The sequence below is a fragment of the Sinohyriopsis cumingii genome, chromosome 2 (genome assembly GCF_028554795.1).
Source record: "Sinohyriopsis cumingii isolate HCF-2022 chromosome 2, ASM2855479v2, whole genome shotgun sequence".
In the NCBI taxonomy this organism is placed as follows: Eukaryota; Metazoa; Mollusca; class Bivalvia; order Unionida; family Unionidae; genus Sinohyriopsis; species Sinohyriopsis cumingii.
This window is the reverse complement of record NC_142962.1, coordinates 132,103,838-132,124,314: the sequence shown is the minus strand read 5'-3', so window position 1 is coordinate 132,124,314 and position 20,477 is coordinate 132,103,838. Positions and strand designations below refer to the sequence as shown.

Here is a 20,477-nt window from a genome sequence, read left to right as displayed (position 1 = left end):
TACCTTTGTAATTTTAATATCAACATTTGTTTTTATATTTAGCATTGGTTAGAAATACCTGTTTTCCAGCACGTCCAAGAGCTTGACAGTCAAGAGTCCTGACTACCATGATTTAAGGTACATCCGAAATTGTAATGGGTTCCATTAGCTTTTTTGTTTTTTTTTTTCTTCTTCATTCTTTCTTTTCAATAATTTTAAAGGAAATTGCTTTTAACCCCAATTTCTGTTATTGGGTTGAATTCCTGCGGCAACTCCTCTTCCATCAAATTTAATCCCAAATTGGTCAGAATCGTCACCATCGTAGTTAAATCAATTAATGGGAAATATTTTGCTATGGATAGTGATAAGATCGTTCGTGTCAAATTTGCTTCTCCATTTAACCACCCACCCACCCATCCGTGGTGACATCACGATTTCAATAAATTATGATAGTCTATTATGCTTTATGCTAATGAGCTTACTTTTATACGTGATGGACCTGATCTTCTGGATGATGCGAAAGCCGTCGTGGATGTCGATTCCCTCCGCCAGAGTTTGGTTGAGCGCTTTGGCGTATACCATCACAGAGTCGTACAGATACGCCGCGTAAATGGGGACTTTGTAGGATGTGCTGTTGCACTGAAAGAAAAAGAACAAAGAATAACACGCTTACAAATTTTGGTAGAAATCTCCTCCCTATAGGTTTAAAGATGTTCAAAATATCTGCATTGCTCTCCTCCCAAGTTCTTCCTCCAAATTGGAGCAAAACCAAAAGGTTAAGATATATTTTAACCATATAAAGTAACCTTTTGGAAACATTTACAAATGCGAGAGCTTATAATTCACACTTTTAGCTACATGTGCGTTTAATGAATCACTACTTTTGCACAACACCATACCATTTATTAAATTTTGCTTAAACATTGTCGAAGCCTCAATTTCACCAGCGTGTTTCATAAGTTAAGTCCAGATTTAAAACATCACATTGGTCAATTTTAAGTTAGACTTAAAGATCAACCAATCAGATCAGTGGATTCTTAACCTTTTCCATTTCCCATGGTTCGTGTTATATTATAGATTATATCATATGTTTTGGTTTGGTTTTTTTTTAATTCTTGATATATTTGGTGAGATGCAGCATTTGTTGGCTCGTTTATTTGGTTTGTCATTTTGCTTAGTTGTTTTCTTGCTACAAGGTGTTATTCATTTTGCGCCTCTCTATTTGTGGGGAAAATGTAGACCACAGATAGAAGTATTCCACAGATAATAAAAAAAAACTTATCACAGCTATTCTTGTTCATGCTAAAGTCCTTATTATCCCTTGATCAACTTAAGGTTCTCATTAACCCTTGTGGTAATGGCAAATCGTTACACTACTATAGTTTTTACTTTTTAATGTGTGTGTGTGTGTGTGTGTGTGTGAAACAACATGCGTATACCATGTGTCTCAGCTGATAAAGGTGTACTCAGAGAGTTTGATAGTTCACGTTACACTTGTTTTCAAATTATAGTTAAATTATCAGCAATCACATAATAAAAAAATTAATGTAAGGGGTCTGTCTGTACAGCTCGAGTTTAAAAAATAGATTAATATTCCACTAGGTAAAACTTAAAATGCAGCCAAATGTATGTTTCCAGGAAACACGCAATACTGTCAAGATTTAAAAATACTGTGAGGCAGAATGCGTTTTTAATCATAGATTTAGCAACAGTGCTGGTGTTGCCATTCTTTTTTAAGTATTTCTTAATTATTCACACACAAAAAGATGACGTCGATGGAAGATACGTTGTGTGAGATGTATTGATTGGTGATAATATAATAGTCTTGGTCAATTTAATGATGATGAACGTTTTAGAGAATCTATGACAAGATATTTTCAGTTTTATAATTACTGTTATCATTATGGGGCTGGAATGTTGCTCGAGACATGGAACGTGATACATATAATATTATTCCTGACAGAAATCCCATGAGCCGAGCAGCAGTCCAGGAAATCAAGAATGTAATGAATTTAATACATCCAAGGAAACGTAAACAATCCAGAAGCGAGATTGTTTATTTGGAGACAGCTTAGTCCAATAAAAGAAAGCAGCTTAGATTATTTTCTGATTTATAAGGAAATATTTTCATATTTCACAGACTTTTTTACAGGGTGCAAAATAGACCACACTGTCTTAACTCTAACCTTATCATTATCTGAACTATCCGGAGGTCACGATCATTGGAAATTCATTGCAAAAGTTTTAAAGCAAAGGAAATACACCAACCTAATCTAATTGTTGGAAATACAGTTCAAGGGTAGACTATTTTAACTACATTTAATAATAATCAACACATTTATAAAAGTATTATAATTGAAACAAAAGAACTGAAACAAATGAATATTCACAAAACAAGAAAAACAACATGCTGAAAAACTAAAGTTGAAGCTTTCATTTGAAACAAACAACTTAATTTTTTTTTAAATTATAGAGATTATTATAATTCAAGAATAAGTAACTCGATTTCGAAGACATGGGAAAAATATAGAAGTAATGTTAAGATTAAAATCAAGAAGCAAGGAAATTACAAGCCATTAAGTTTGTTAATTTTGATTGGAAAATATCAAATGTACAAGTCTCACTGTGTTTAAAAGGACAACTTCTTTTACAAGTTCCAAAAATATAGTTTTATACTCCAAAACGCTTGGAAAATATTAACCAAAGCGGCACACAGTGGTCCATGTATGGAACTTCGACAGCTTGTAGAGTAGGGCCAAACATTGTATATGCTGTTGAGCTCTGTATTTTTACGTAACATTTTCAAGTTTGAGTAACACGCTCTTTTTCTTGATGAGTGTTGTCACACGTGTATAGTTTACTTTATGTCTAACAATGTGTGTGTGTGTGTGTGTGTGTGCGTGCGTGCGTGTGTGTGTATGTGAGTGTGTGAGAGAGAGAGAGAGAAGGAGAGAGACAGACAGAGACAGGGAAAGAGTATCTTTATCTATCTTTATGGACTTTGTAAGCTAGGTCATGACTTTTCAATAATTATGCGTAACACCAAAACTACTGTGCCAGGTGGTGTTAAGGGAATCTGTAAAATCCTGACATTTAAAATGTTGAAATACCAATGCGAAAATAACTAAGAATTTGGTATAAAAAAAAAATTAAAAATAATCCCCATCCTGGAAAAAGGAAATTATACTAACATAACAATCAAAGAATTACATTTGGATGGCAACAAAAGGTTAATAGATCAAACTAAAATGTTCAATGAACGAAAAGATTTTTATGAAAATCTTTATCAATGCAAAACAAACAATAATCAAGGCAGAAGATTTATAAAAACTTGAAAACCAGATTGGTTGCTCAACGTGAACTTAGTATCAGCTTTAGTAGCAAAAAGGCATAATAAGATATGCCCTTCAAGTATAAAAGATAATCAGACGGGTTTCATGAAAGGGTGATTTATGGGTAAAAACACTCGAATTGTGTATATCATTTTATGAACGATCTTGACAAAACAGATAAGTATGACCTTCTTTTATTAACTGATTTTGAGAAAGAATTCGACCCTGTCGAATGGAAAATTTTGGAAAATACTCTCATTTTTTATAATTTTGGTGATTCTTTATGTCAGAATATTTTGCAACAAGTCCAAAAGCAGGTTCGTCAGTAATAATTACTGTCTTAATTTGATTTCATTGCAGATATTTTCGTCAGGGAGACCATTTAGCTCCATACTTATTTATTATTATAATATAACCTCTATGCATTGACTTCAAGAAGAACAAAACTATTACTGATATATTTTATAATGACAGAGAATTTAAACTTGGTCAGTATGCCGATGATGAATTTTCACTCTTGGATTGTTGTCCACAGTCATTTAGGTCTACAATCGAAACTCTTAAGGATGTTACATATGTTTTTATTTACATTATGTATATTTGATTTAATTATATCTGATTTAATATATATTTATTTCAATTTAATTGTTTGTTTGTCAGTTTTTTTTAAAAAATATTTCTCATTACATGCTATTTTAATGTAAATTTATTCACTAGAGATGATACGTTTTGCAGGATATAGTTTGACCTTGACTGTTCGCTTTAGTAAACACCAGGTGTTGATCTAGATCCTGGCCTTGATTCAAAATTAGTAGCAACCACGTAATTAAGTTCTATTTTTATTTTAAAATGATTGCCTGTTGTCGAGGTCATGGTGGGACTACTGATTTAAGATGTAAACATTTTTTTCTTAGAGTAATATGATTGGTTTTCGTCAGGGCCACACTGGGTGTGCTTGATCTTTAACAAGTAAATAATTTCGACGAGGTTCTGAAACTTGATTACGTGACCCCTTTTTGCCTTTTAGAATACAATATAACCTTTGTTTTGGAGAGATATTATAAGTAGTTTGGCTCTTACACTGGAAGTTGTATGTTGTGCTTTTTATAGCTCTTTCAAATTACTTGGATTCAAAAGGATTAATTCTTTTTTCCTGGAAAATACGTGTGCTCATATGAAATTGTTGAACAATGACATCTTTTATAAACATTTATTCAGATTTCCAAACGCGGAGTGATATTTCTTGTTTCTACAAAGAACTGTAGACTTCAACAATTCAAGTTACAGCATACGTCATCGTCTTCCATCTTGGATTCTTCGTCGGGACCCGAACTTGAAATCATTAGAACATTTTGTTATTAGGGCTTCAAAACTGTCATTCGTGGATTATTCTTGGATTATTCTTGGATTATTCTTGGATTATTTTATAATTTGATTCTTAAAACCGTAAGTTCACATTTTTTCATTTTTACAGAATTTTCCAGTGAAATAAATTATTATATGTTTTTTCAAAGCTTGTTGTTTTCACTCTTTCTTGTGTTACTGTTTATTCGAGCCTAAACAGGTAAACAACAATGCAAGGTATCGAAATGAAAAACATTCAGGGTAGTAAAGATCATATGCATAGAGACTGAAGTCATTTGGTGTTCTTCTTCCTTTTGACTTTTAGAAACAGAGTTTTCTTTGGACTTAGATGATATGTTTAGAAGTGAAATTTCATTTTAAGTTCATGCACAGAATTATTGAGACATGTAAATTTGTGAAGAAAATAAAACAAATTGTATTGATACATGTACTTTCCATAGACAAAGTTGTTATTTTTGACCACTTTTTATGTTTGTCCAGTTATTGATGATATTTGGTAATCGTTTAAAGCATGGAGTAGGAATTATATACAAATTATTATGATTTCAGAAGTATCTGATTATTTATTTTATTCTTTTGATCGCAAAAGAACTTATTTATCGATCACGTCCTGCTTGTAAAAGAGCCAAATTGTACATGTTACAAAAGCACTGTATGATACTACTAAAACTGGACGAATATTTTAAAAAAACTGTAAAAGCAAAACAAAAACTTATAAGTTTGAGAAAAAGTGGACCCTCTAAAAGCATGTAGAATAAATCGTTAATCATGTATGTTGTATCTAGTTTTTTAATTTTATTTAATATTTCTCAGTCTTTAAGACTTTATTTCTGTTGTTGGGTGTTGAATCACGGGTCTACCCTTTTTTTGTGCCTGACTGCGTGTGTGCGTGCGTACGTGACTTTCACAGAATGTAGAACAGTTCTGCAAAACATGTATGTTCTATTGAGATTTGTAAATTTATGTAACATTTCCCAATCTATGTAACACCCTATTTTTGTTGATGCGTGTTATGACATGCGTGTACCCTTCTTTGTGTTTGACAGTGTGTGTGTGTGTGTGTGTGTGTGTGTGTGTGTGTGAGAGAGAGAGAGAGAGAGAGAGAGAGACAGAGAGACAGAGAGTTATGATCTGTATTAATATGTGTTAATAAGGACTGTACAAAACTAAGAGTCCGGACTTTTCAACAACTCTTTCACTCCCAAAACACAGTCTCAGGTAATGCTAAATGGAACAAGTAAAAGGATGACATTTAAATTTCAATTGTAAAAAGATAGTTTCCTGCATGTGAAGTTTCATATTTTAAAACTAAGCACCCAGCGCATGTTTCTCTGCAAACAGTTGTTTTCTTCTTCTAAATCACAAGATTGGACTTTTAACTCAGATAATTGTTCATTGAAGTAAATCTTATTTTAATGTGAAGGCTACAGTTAGTCTAGTCTAACGAAAAGTTGTATTAATCTTCCTAAAAACCAACAATTATGAAAATATTGTCGTCGAGTAGGAATTTCATATATGCAATGTCGGAAACAAGGATTCATCCAAGAATTGTATGCCGACAATTTGAAGACCAAGACAATTTCATTGAAATTAACAATCTTTTCAACCAAACGCCAAATCAGGCACTTACAGCGCGTGAATATACAAACACGCAAATGATGTGTTTGAACAGTCTAACGATATTTACTTTTTTTTGTACATTTATTTGCTATTTTAAATTGCATGGTTTAAAAGGGTAAACAATTAAAAAGGCTCTGAAAAATAGTATTCGGTTCGAAGACACATGCGCGGATGTGATGAACTTTTCTTGGAACAAAAAGACTAATTGGGTACAAAATAAACCCTTAATTTTATAGATACTTGTATTTATTGGACGGAAATACTACATGCATATCGTATCCGGCCCTCAGGGCAAATTAAAATAACACAGAAATCTGGCCCGTGAACAGTAATTATATTAAAGAAATTAATGTTTGCGACCCTCGCGTGGTGTTAGAAAATGTAATCTGGCCCATGACCAAAGCAGGCTGTGCACCCCAGATATATATATATATATATATATATATATATATATATATATATATATATATATATATATATATATATATATATATATATATATATATATATATATATATATATATATACACACACACGGGGTATATTATTTATGTCTCCGTTTATAGAACTGTTAGATTTTTTGTGATTATTTGTTCAATTATGGGAACAGTGGCGTCACTCGGGTTGGTGTCACCCTGTGCGGTAGCTCATGGTGTCACCCCCATGGTCCTCCTTCCGTAACAGACCATACAGAATCCTTAGTAATGTCATTTTGGTGTCACCCCCTCTGATGGTGTCACCCGGTGCAGTCCGCACCCCCCGCATCCCCCTAGCGACGCCACTGCTGTGCCTGCTAGTCATGTATTTAACTATGATCGGTTATCCGCTTATGAAATCCGACTAGACCGAGCAGCGTGTGCTCTGTAAAATTTGCAATTTTTCTTTTGGTGTCACCCCTCTGAGATGGTGTCACCCGGTGCGGTCCGCATCCCCCGCACCCCCCTAGCGACGCCACTGTATGGGAATGAGGAGTCAGTGTTGAGAAGATATTTCTCAAGCCGACTAATTAACTCATTTCTAGGAGCAGATGTCATAATTTATAGTATTCACGATACTTTATGATGGCATGGATTAGTTTTGTTAATGGATCCTCCGTGATTTCTTAACATAGAGAATTATCTGCACATTTCTAGGTATATGTCTTTTGTGATTTGAAATATGAATACTTATTTATCATAGGTATTTCGATCGTGTCTCGTGATGCGTGACGTGAAGACCTAATAATCGGTATGGTGATGAGTCATACAAATGTGAAACAAGACAAACCATGTAATTGTGACAGCAAAGTTTCGTGATGTGTGGTCATTGGGTGATTAGAAAAAAATTGTGTGTAGTCGCGCGTTTAAGAACTCTTCAGTTAACAAAATTTTCGAGTCGCTATGTTGTGAAACCGCTTGAGTATAACAATATATAATTACAAAGTTGTCTAACCTTCTGACTTGAACCTGTTGCACTATTCCCTAAAAGATCATGGATTTACACAATGTTTTTCTTTTCTTTGGTAAATGATGATTAGAATGCACAATCTACTTCTAGTGTTTACGACAGAAAATCCATGAACACAGACATATACACATACGAACACTAGTTTCACATCAGGCATGCACAATGAGGGTGCAACGTTTATAGCTTTCCTAACAATCTGACATTGATTTTACGCGGTTTGTTTTGGTCAGCCTTTCCTAACAACCTGACATTGGGTTTATGCGGTTAGTTTTGGATTCATCTACAGCTATCATAAAGAGGATAATACGAAATTAAATGACACTGTCACAGGTCTACGGCGTATGGCATATTATCGATGACTGTTACATTCTAATACACATTTCACAAACGTGTTTGTGTGTGCGAGTCCATTACTCTTCTTATGCACACCTGTATGCACACCTGTATGAACGACAAACCTTGCAGAAATGTGTATCCGTTGTATACGAATTAACTCTCCACAGAGGAAACAAATTGAATTATGTGCATGTCATGGTTTTATTGATTTTAGTTGTGTTGGTCCGAAACGCTCAAGACGATAGTGATAAGAGAGACAGACAGACAGACAGATCAGTGTGGTAGGATTTTTAATACCTTGGGAAATACATTTTTTTAAATTGATTTGCGTACATAATGCGGATGATAGAACTACTGTAAGGTGCATACTTATTATTCATTTCCACATCGTGGTTGCATATTGCCAAAATACGCAGTTAATCATAAAACTTGAACACCTTTTCTAGACTTTGTATGCCTTTTCATTGGGCAAAATATCTAGCAGCAAGCAGGCAAATACTGCATCGAGAAAATACCGCACATTTAAAACTACGCGGTGCCTCAACAAGCATATTGTCAAACTTAATATAATTGGGACATGAACATCGCACGACTAGTTTTGATTCTTAAACAAAAACGATTCTAGAAAAGTAGATTGATTACATATGACTTACGATTATGACCGATTTGCGAAGTTGAATGGGGCATTATAAAGTGAACATTGATTGATTGATTCACGTATGAACTACACTGAGGAATTACACCATATACTTGCATGGATGATGTCCTTTAATGGTAAACGATACCTAAAGGCGATGTATTACCTCACTAGTTTTATTCAGCACAAATTCCATTGTGTTCTCGCAGTAATATGGCAATGGACCGTCGATAGGATACTGGACATTTCGTATCTTGACTCTCTCCGCAAATTCGTCCCACTGAGAATTGATTGGCGGCCGAGGCACCAGAAGCATCACTGGCTGGAAGGCCTTCCAAATGTGGTCATCATACAGACGACTTCGCTCTTCAAAAGGTTCTATACAAAATGAAAAAGAGACGTTATGATGCTGTGAATCACATGACCGGCAACTGCAATACCAATTGGTCAGATTGTTTATGGTTTTTCTTCTTTTCTTTTCTTTTCTCTTTTTCTCTTGCCTTTTTCGGTGTGTGAGGTTGAGTTCAAGTTTGCATGTGATTTGAAAAATCCATAAATAATTCCAGTTACTCAGTTATCTTCGATGCAAAAAAAAATCCTCAGCTATAAAAGTGAAATCATACTGCCTTTTCTTATTTACTTTTACGAATATAATCAAGGCTCGAGCAAGGAGCTGGAAATAAATAGATGCTTTGAGCGTGAGATTGGAATCAAGTTAACAGTGAGTTTACTTCTCAGGTCCATGCTTCCTCTGTATATCTCTCAAAAAAGAAACTTATCTAAAAATATAACTTATCTACTTTTAGTTAAATTTAATTGTTGGTTGCAAACTAGATCATACTTAAATAAAAACCTGTTTCGAATATAGATTATTAAGACTTATTGTTTAGGGAAATTTAGATCTTGCTATACCTAATACTAGAAACTAAAGTCAGATAAAGTAAATCAATGATTATACAATGAATAAAATCAATACGAGCTTGTTGAGTTTGTTTGTGGTTTCGGTAAAACTGGTTTGTCCGTGTATACTGCCATAAGGAGATTTAGATGTGTGGTTGTTTACAAGAGTCAAAAATTTTCTTCACAGGCAATCGTCAGTCTGCCTCTTTACGTGGTTTTCAATATGAAGAGTACTGCATAAGGTTAATCTAAATCCAGAGCAAGCGATGCAATTACAAGCTTTTCATTAATCCCATGTTTCGTCTCTATTCCTTAATAATGCAATAGAAAAGAAGAAAAAAATATGCAAGTAAGAATTTGGCAAAGTTCAATGATGAAGTTGTTTCGACACGTCTGAGGAGTGTGGCCTCCTGGAAGAATACATACACTCGAGGGTTAGTGGGGATGACCAAAAACTGTTTGGTTTCACTAACACATAAACATGCGCATCTACACCGGAGAATGTTTATTGTCTGTAGGAAATGCAACCCTAATGTTTATATTCACAATAAACAACTGGCAGACAAGTTACGTGAGTATAAAGCTATTTTATGTTTACTTATGCAGACATCAAAGATAATGAATATTACATTCTGAATGCCAGGGTGAATGTGGGGGATGGATGGTGAAAATCAATTAAATTGTACTTTTTTTTCTTTGAATGTTATGGCAGTATATCAAAATTTTAAAAAGAAATAACCAAGGTTACTGAATCAAATAAAAGCTTCTATACCTGTTTCGCCATCAGGAACAATTATGTCCTTAAATAATTTGGGTTAAACAGTACATTATTATATGATAGAAAATTTAAGCTAAATCAATAATATATCAAATAAGCTGTCTTTCTATGCGGAAAAACAAAATTATTTTTATAAATAAACAATGTTCTAAATGTGACAACCTTCCTTTTGATTTTTACGAGAGAGAGAGAGAGAGAGAGAGAGAGAGAGAGAGAGCAGTGGCATATCTGTAAATCAGTCGCAACCTTTGGTCGTAGTCTTCGACAAAAATTCAGAAACATTCAGGCAGGAAAACCAGGTGAGGAAAATAGCTTCTACTTCTGTGGCTTTGGTCTTTACATTGTTTTTGAAAAATGCTGCTATTAGTATTAAAAACAGTTTTGCTTCGATTCGGACGCCGCCATCTTAAAAAATACTTTAGATTCAAAGTGTGCTATTATCATTGCTTGGTGAGAACGCTGTAGCGAATCACAGACACTACAGCAGCAGCTAGTGAGTTGGGATTAACTGAACATTTGTTTAATCGCTCAATATATGTGCTAAATTGATTAGCGATACAAAGTTAGATAATTGATGTTTTATCGCCCTTATCGTGACTCTTTTGTTCTGAATTGTGTGCTACTGTTGCTTAATGCATCTCTTATTGTACAGAAATATACAGCATTTCATTTCCCTGGCTGAATTATTAGACAGAAAGAAATGGACGTTAAACTTTAGGATGTATGTTTGTTGTTTTTATTTAAAAAGAATTAAGATAATTATTTATCTGCTGCATCAATGTCAAACTAGCGGAAATTAATCGATAAAAGAGACACGAAGATTGTTCTGATTAGAAATGAAAAATGGGTTCAAAACCAGCATACAGATTTCTCAGACAGCTCGAAGAAAAAATATAAACTAGACGGAACAGTTCCTATCTTAATCCGAGTTTCCTCTGACCGTGGCCACCCCACGTTTGATATTTGGACATTTATGTTGGAGAGTAGGGTCAGAGTCCATTGTCTATCGAAAAGGTCGAATTCACCGACACCATGAGCGGTCGGCATAAAGTAGCAACTTACTAGCCCGCCTAGCAAACCAGAACGACGTTTCTTCGAGATATACCTGCATTAAATCGATATGAATATGATTTATTTCCTCAGAAATTGCGAATATAACATTCTTTAAATCTTTAACCCGCTGATAAACGAGACGAAACTACAGCGCTGATTAAATTTGACCTGTAACTCGCCATTTGCAACGTTCTCGTGGGTCGGTGGTTCTTTCCGGGGTTTTCCGGGTTCTTCCTCCACCATTAATGCTGGCCGCCATGTATAGCCTATCATGCTGAAAAATGGCGTTAAACCCCACAACAACAACAACAACCATTTGCAACGTGACAAAACAAATCTCGCAAACTACACGTCAGTGACATCAGAGGTCCCATTATCACATGATACCAACAATATCCTAATTAGTTTTCATTAAAAATCAACCCTGATGCAAAATACGAGGTTTGGGAGAGGAATTATTATATTCAGAAATGTAAAATTGTCGGAATGGGGGTATTGTATTCAAAGTTTTAGTTTTGATCTAGCTTTTTTGAATTTTTATTCCACTACATCTTTCTTAGAAGTTTTGTCATTTACGCGGTGGAATTATAAATCGGACTAAAAATCTAATGCACACATGAAAAATTAAAATGAAAAGCACCGGTATGATCTTTTTCCCAAAAAAACAATTAGTTAAAATTTCGTGCAGTTGAGGATTCTTTTGCTTTTTTATCTCATACTGGAGAGGAACACGGAAGGTAATTGTTCGTCGTTGTCGATCGTATACTAAATCATAATAGGGCAGTGGAATTACAAATCGTCTGAAAATTTTAATTGAAAATATTTACAACTATCTGAAGCCAAGTTCCTGTGCGGTCATTTTAATGGTTCACTGTGTGTATAGTGCAACATATGATAGTATATGCACTTTGTGCGTCCATCAACGTAATTTACATCCGTTCCGTTAAACCGTTAAACATCGATTAGTTACTCTGACTGATATCGGCTGGCCCAAATAATAGCTTTTTTATCTTAGCTATTTATCTTGTCTGAAAGGCTCCGATTGTTTCAGACACTTCGAGCAACATTTTCAGTGGGTTGGGATTTTACACTAATATAGAAAAGCTTACAGTGATTCAGATGCCCATGACATAGGTTTGAGAGAGAGACCAATTGACAGAGATACAGACAAGGAAGGGAGAGAGAGAGAGAGATAAATATGCCAACTCACGCTTCAGCAGATACTGCGCCGAATCATCGGAGTAGAACTGTTTGTCCTCGATAGCAATCACCACATAGAACTTGATGTTTTCCTTCGTAAGATCGTAAAGCGGCCGCACGAAGTCGATGAATGCGTGGTAATCTCCGAGGAACACGTAGACTGAAATTGGACAATAGTCTGCAATATTTTGCCATGCGTCCTAAAGTATTTGGATAGAATCTTACAATTGATATACTTTCAAATGGACTATGGACCGACAGCAACGTTCCGCATATTGAGGCTGCTAATTTTGCCCAGGACAGACAAGACCGGATTTTGATTGCCGAAGAGAGGGACGCTGATCTTGTTCCTTGCATGTTGGATATCAATTTTCTCAAGATGAGCCAGTCCAGTTGTAAACTTGAGGTTAAGGGTAAATTGAATATGTACCACTGGTGCAATGAAGTGAAAGATAGGACTGAAATAGTTCAGTTTACATACCCGCTCTACCCCGCAAATGAACAAGCCAAGGCCAGAATATTCAACCATATACTGATTTTTGGATTGAAAATATAGTTCGCAAAACTTCGTCGTGGTGACCAAATGACACATAGTACAGAATCTTCATTTTTATTAGCGTTCTGTCAATCGGCTCAATTCTTAAGATAATACAACGAGGCTAGAAAATTGTCACGAAAAGGGCAAGGAACATTATAGAATACTGACAGTCGTCCGCCGGTGGAATCAAATGATCACCAAGTAAATAAATTAAATTAGTTTAAAAATATTAACCGCAATGCAGAGCAGATTTTTATGCCATCAATCAGTTATGCCCCCACTAATATAAGTACAACCACCCAACCACCACCACCCAATAAAAGACAAAGAAAAACGGATACGATATGTGGCTTTGGTTATAACTGGATAATCAAGTTTCCTGACGTTCATAAGTTGATTGTAACAATTTTCAATGATACTCATTCATACCGTAGAAGGGAATTGAACACTGTCTATTTGGATTCGACAGATGAAAGTAAGCAGAGTTCGTATAGAGATCATTTAGCGAAAAGAAAACTACACTACAAAAAGTTATTTTATAGCTTATGCTGTTTATTCTCGTTTCACAATTTATTTCGCTTTTTAATGTATGTATGTATGTATGTGTGTGTGTGTGTGTGTGTGTGTATGTATGTATGTATGTATGTATGTATGTATGTATGTATGTATGTATGGACTTACGTAATTATTTGTGAACGTATGTATGTCTCAAGGTATGTATATTGGTAAACTAAATAAAGATAAAAGCAAAACATGGCAAGGTGCTTAAAATGCATTCTTTTGCCATTGTTAACTTCAATTATATGAGTGAATTGTTGAAACCAGTAAACATCATAAAATAATGTATTTACGGAAGAAACTTTCTTTGGAAAAAGTAACTTGTAAAACTTTGACCAAGCTATAAAGTAAGTGTCATGACGTATTAGTTTCCTAAATGAAATTTATATATTACGTAGTATATATGTAAATATTCTTAAACAAAATATTTAATATGAACCTTTTCCGGAAAGCATCCTGTGCCCTACATGGTCCTGTGAACTATAATTTCCTGTGCTCTGCATGATCCTGTGAACAGTTATAATTAGATTCTCTGTTGTTTTGTTTTTCATGATGAGAAAGTTAAGTTTTAGATCAAGATTTTTAGGTCTATGAACAAAATGCCCCTTCTAACCTCTCTCTATTTAAGTTACGCACCATACTCAAAGTCACGTTGATTATAATCGACTACATCATCCATCAACAAAGAACTGGCTAATACAAACAAATGCTCGTTGTAATTACAATTACACAAAGCTGCATTAATTCAAAATTGCTTATTTATTTTCATTTTCAACGGCATTTATCTCTGCAAATTAAGAGAAGAGCGTGTATGGAGATAGTACATCACAAGAATAAATATAGTGTTTCCTTATCCATTTATTTTTCGGTATAGGTGACGAAAAACATTTATCTGATAATGTGTTCCTGTAATGTTGCCAATGAGGAAGAACATAAAATGGTTACACTCACTTCTAGTCCGTTTGTATGTTCGCTCAACAGTATTGAACATTACATCTGATGGTGCGTACGGCATCTCAAAAAAGATCTTCTCCGCGACAAGTATATCCGTCCGCTTGATGTGCTCCAACAGACTCTCGGCTGTCTCGTTCCACTTGACCGAATTACCCACAATTAATGTAATCTTCCGCCAGTGGTATTTCTGCAGAAGAGCCATGATCGATTTGGATACCTTGGCCGTGGATGGTTGAGTCCTTGCAAACGTCCGTCTAGATACTCCACTCTCTTCGTCTAATGATAGAACGGAGTCGTGGCATTTCTGTTCAAGATGCAAATTGGAATGGCTCTTTGATATTGATATGGGTGAAGCATTAAATCTAGACATGGTGATAGCTAAAGGCTAAGCTTGACGTGGTCCTTGACACAAAATCTGAACCATACAGAGTTTTCCTGTGCAAGAAGTAACGACGATATAATTTATTCGATTTTGATAAAATATTGATATTATTTTTAATTTGTGTATCATAATAAATATCAGAACATATAAAAAGAAATTAGTGACTTGAACGAAAACCGATAGGGTTTACATGTACAGTTATTCTCCTTTAAATCTCAACAGAATTGTGAAAATAAAAGCAGATCTAATTGTATTGAAGCAAAGGTATTTACATTAGATCTTAAATCAATATTACAAATAACAGATTTACATTCTTCAAGTAAGAAAGATGCAAAACGATGCAACAAAGTCAGGTGTGAGAAGAGACGGTGAAAGAAGAGAGATACGGCTAAGGACGGTTATTAAAGAACGAAATTAATAGAGACAACGTTTGTAAATATACATTCTAACAGAAATGTTTCTTGGTCGAGTCAATCGGTACATAGTTTGTACAAGTTGACTGATATACAGATAACATATTTAAATTCTTCAAGTAAGAAAAGATATAAACTGATGCAACAAAGTCAGGTGTGAGAAGAGACGGTGAAAGAAGAGAGATACAGCTAAGGACGGTTATTAAGGAAGGAAATTAATAGAGACAACGTATGTAAATATACATTCTAACAGAAATGTTTTTGGTCGAGTCAATTTGGTACAAATTTTGTACAGGTTGACTAACATTGGAAGATTCAGTTCTGAACTAGGAAGACGAGAATGGTGTCAGATGAAACATTTTAATTATATCCCTTAGTTTTCACAATAAACGAATGAAAATCGTATTTAAAAAAAATGCAATATATTTTTTCATATGAAATTGACGCATTGTTAGCTATACAAAAGAAAAGTATTAGTTATATTACAGTAGAACCATATGGAGCGATTACCCTAACGAAGATTCTCCAACTTTTTTTGATGTAGTCGAGTCAGTTATCAAGAGTACGCAAATCGTAAAATTGTCATCTCTGCAGACTGGAACTTAGTTCAAGGCTGCGATGTAGATGTATATAATTACAGAAAATTTAATGATCCGAAAGCGAAAGACAGTACTCTCTTTTGATTTGATATTTCATTTTAAAATTGAAGTTAATAAGTCTGACCTGGGAAATCCAAAAGTACAAAAGTTATTTACGGAATGGAATGATGTGAAAACATATTTTATAGAAAAATAGAGTAGTGACTATGAAAGCGGAACAATGTGATCACGCAATGAAGTGTAGACTATGAGAAAATTGCCCGATTTCTGTCTCACTCTCCTTCTCGTATATGTATGCGGGCTGGTATGCACATATATGCATATGTATTGATAACTGTGAATGTATGCTTAGATGTATGTTTTTTGTACATGAGTATGACTGTATATACAAGCTCAACAATTTAGTTGACCAAATTTAAACTAGTTGAAACGTAATAAATTTAAATGTTTCTTTCTTGTAGAAAGAGTCATTAAAAGTGTTGCAAACACAACGGTTTTTCTGTTTTGTTTTGTTTTTTTTTTGTTTTTTTTGTTTGTTTTGTCTCCGTTTTGTATTTGCCTTTGAAAAAGACTCATTAAGAGTTGAAAGTGCTCAGGCTAGTTAGATACTAGTTTAGCACTTTTCGTTGTCAGTTTATTGCATTTTTCTTAATCAGTCCCTGTCACATGTGATCCCTTGCTGAATCCAGTGCACTTGACAGGACCGTTATTCGCCACATGATCCGTATTCTTTCTTTATCTATTAACTAAATTATCTCTTCCTTATTATCTTCTTTCCTTTTATCTCACCCTTCTTGCTCGTCTTATGGGTTTAAATAATGTACCAGTATATGTGTATTACATGCATGTAGTATTTACCTCTATCTAAAAAAAAAAACAAATTAAAGATGACAGAATTTTTCAAATGGACATGAGGGGAAGAAAACTAAAATAAAGTAATTTATTATATGTACGCGATTGGTCTAAATATAGCGAAAGGCTAAAAAGGCTACGTCACAAGTTCATTAAACTTCGCTTCGAATCGGCCTTCCCCTTTATGCATTTGAAACCTGAAATGCACGCTTTGTGAGCAAGCTTTATTACGAGAGACGTAGGGGGTATACCGTAACAAGCAAAAGGTTTACTGTCGGACGAATCAAACGACATTGACCTGAATCTGTGATGAGGTCCGTGCTTTTCTTATCTCCAACAACTTCAAGAAGTTGGTCCTTGACAACCGAAGGTTTCTTAAACTCGTAAAAAAACATAAATACATTTTCTCTAAGCAACGATCACGTATTCAAGAGACTCTGCTTTTACATTTAAATGAGGTTTTTTGGGGTGGTGGGTCAAGCTTCCCATTTGTATGATTTATAGGTACCTTTTCCAAGCCTTAGATCGATCTTTCACGCCACATGTTACAAACATGTCACAAACACCTTATACCCTGTATCAAATAATCAAACATTTAAACAAGAGAATTCACGATACTTTCTTTTGTTAAGATATAAGGGATGGTCAATTTTACAAAATTAATCCATGCGACCATACAGAAAATCTCGTGAATAATGTACAATATGTCTTCTTGTAATTGGCCAATTACTCGACTTAAGAAATGTTTCCAAAAACCGACTATCCACAATAAAACAAATACTCGCTAAAGTCTAAAAAAGTCATGAACATCGTAGATTTGTTAAATTATATAACATACACCCTAGGTTTGTTACAATGCGTAGCAGACACACTAGATTTGTGACATGCATCCTAAATTCATCCAAGTATATAGCAAACACCCTCCGATTGTTACAATACATATCATACACCCTGTATCTGTCATAGTATCTAGCATTCACCCTAGCTTTGTTTTGACTAAATACATAGCATACACACTAGCTTTGTTTTGACTAAATACATAGCATACATACTAGATTTGTTTTGACAATATACATAGCATTCACCCTAGCTTTGTTTTGACAAAATACGTAGCATACACACTAGATTTGTTCTGACAAAATACATAGCATACACAGTTAGATTGTTATAATAAACAGCACACACGCTTGACTTTTAATAATACTAGAAGATACACACAAATATATATATATATATATATATATATATATATATATATATATATATATATATATATATATATATATATATATATATATATATATATATATATATATATATATATATATATATATATATATATATATATTACGAGTCCAACATTCAACCAATTTAGCTCCAGCGGTTCCCTTTAATAAAATCAGTGTTATAAGTAAATTAGAAGTTATAACTGACAACAATGCATTGATCTATTTCTCTTGTCTGGATATATTCCCGATAAACTGAAATTATACAACATTTATGCGTTATACATTCATGGGTATGTGTCGATGCCACTCATGACCACGAAACGCTTCATTCTTGGATGACGAAGACATGTTCGTTTTAATAATAATAATAATAATAGTTACAGCAAACGTTGTTATAGTTATTCTACTTACCATCTAGAACAAAGAAAATTAGAATTTGTTGGTATTTGCATTACTGTAAAGTTTGCGTGGTTCTAAAATCAGCACACGTTTACTCCTTATACCGAATTTGTTGGGCTAGTAACCTAAAGGTCGCATTAACCTCTTTATGACCGGGACATGTTTGCATTTTCGCCTGAATTGCGAGTAGGAAACGCATTTTGGTGGTTACTACTGAATACCTCCAAATATATGTTTCCAAGAGATTTTCGTTTAGCTGGATGTCAAGTTATGTTAGTAGCGTGGTTTTTATGCTGGCTATTTCGCTGGCGCGAGAGCAGACGGGTAAATGTTGGATGGAGTTGGGTTTTGTTGTTGTTTTTTTCCCCACGTTTTACTCCAAATCTCAAACATAACCATACTTTTTGCAAAGGTTCAGCTGTCCGTGTGCAGTTCACAACTGTCTGCATACCTGGCCCAAAAGTCTAAAATCCGGACACAATATCCGGTTCCGACAACTTTTGGTATAAAACCAATCCGGCCACAAAAATTACGTTTTTCCTTCTGTAATTTGTAATGCGAGTAGAAAGTCCAGACATTTAGCATCATTTCAGATCTGTAACTGTCAACGTTTGCTACCATCCACTTTGGTGTATCTTAATTAGACCTTGACACTACAGAGCCGAGAAGTAGGTTACAACCTCGTGACGCATGAACACGTCACTCGACCTTAATGAGTTAGGGGCCCCCAGTGGCCGAGTGGTCTAAAGCGCTCTCCGTTACGGACACTGCCATCTCACCTCTGTCTGCGTGGGTTCGAATCTCGGATTCAGCCAATGTGGGTATGTGAGAAAGCTTGCCAGTAGCTTATCGTGGGTCGGTGGTTCTTTCCGGGGTTTTCCCGGGTTCTTCCTCCACCATTAATACTGGCCGCCATGTATAGCCTATCGTGTGCTGAAAAATGGCGTTAAACCCTAAAACAACAACAACAACAACCTTAATGAGTTAAAAAGTCACAAAACATGAAGACATAAAATACATTAATTGTACTGAGCTAATTTTGGACAAAATGATGCAGACTAGCTTTTCTGTTCCTCGAACGCTAGACTGGACAACTTCATTTATCTATGTTCCTGTTCATATTTGAGAATGAAAGTAAAAAATAAAAATAAAATTCGTTCAATAATCCAAGCATCAAAAAGTGTTTCTGTTAAACCATATTGATATTATTATCACCCAATGTAAACAAGTACGAGCTGTCAAACGCTGGACTAGCCTTTATTTTGGAGTGGAACTGCATGCAGTCTCGTCCCGCAGCATGTGGGTAACACAAGAACGCATCCATGAAGTTACTGTTTAGTAAATAATACAGGTTTAGTTAGGGCATTTCCTCTCTAGTGATGAGCACCAGGCACCAAAACGGATAAAATGAAGTGCCACATCAATTTTGCAAAACAAGATAATAAGAGCAACGTCATTTGTAAATCTATTCGTCAAGGATGTTTGACAAGCGATTGAAATCTCGATATAGGGAAATGGTAAAAAGGAAACCAATTAATTGATTCTTACACATGTCGACTACGGATCTTCTGTTAACATCTTACGCAAACTCGTTTTGCAAACAAATTGTAATCTATGTAAACAGTATTACCTTTCAGTTATCATTTTGCTACCAAGAGTAATATCTATACAATACAAAGAACAAATTAGGCCGCACATAATATTTGACCGCGAACCACTGCTAACGTAACAGATGGATTTGTAATTAGTGTACGTGACCAGATGTTCCCAAACATTCGCAGTATCCAAGGTTCAAATCATTGTTCATGTCGTGTCGTAATATCATTATACTTGGTGTACCGTATTTTGTTTTTACAAAAAAGGTCGTATTTTTCGCAGTAAGCCGAATTGTTCCGAATACATTATAA

General features: G+C 34.7%; 1 protein-coding gene across 1 annotated transcript in view; it reads right to left on the bottom strand.

The window, feature by feature from the left end:
- The window catches only part of LOC149805856 (guanylate cyclase 32E-like), a 112,340-nt gene that overhangs the window by 67,029 nt on the left and 24,834 nt on the right, over positions 1–20,477 (bottom strand). Inside the window, exons 2-5 of the mRNA XM_089950581.1 lie at positions 14,694–15,000; positions 12,657–12,806; positions 8,882–9,093; positions 462–618 (exon numbers count right to left, since the gene is read on the bottom strand). Of these exons, the coding sequence (XP_089806707.1) occupies positions 462–618; positions 8,882–9,093; positions 12,657–12,806; positions 14,694–15,000 (826 nt within the window). The remainder of the gene's footprint in view (positions 1–461; positions 619–8,881; positions 9,094–12,656; positions 12,807–14,693; positions 15,001–20,477) is intronic.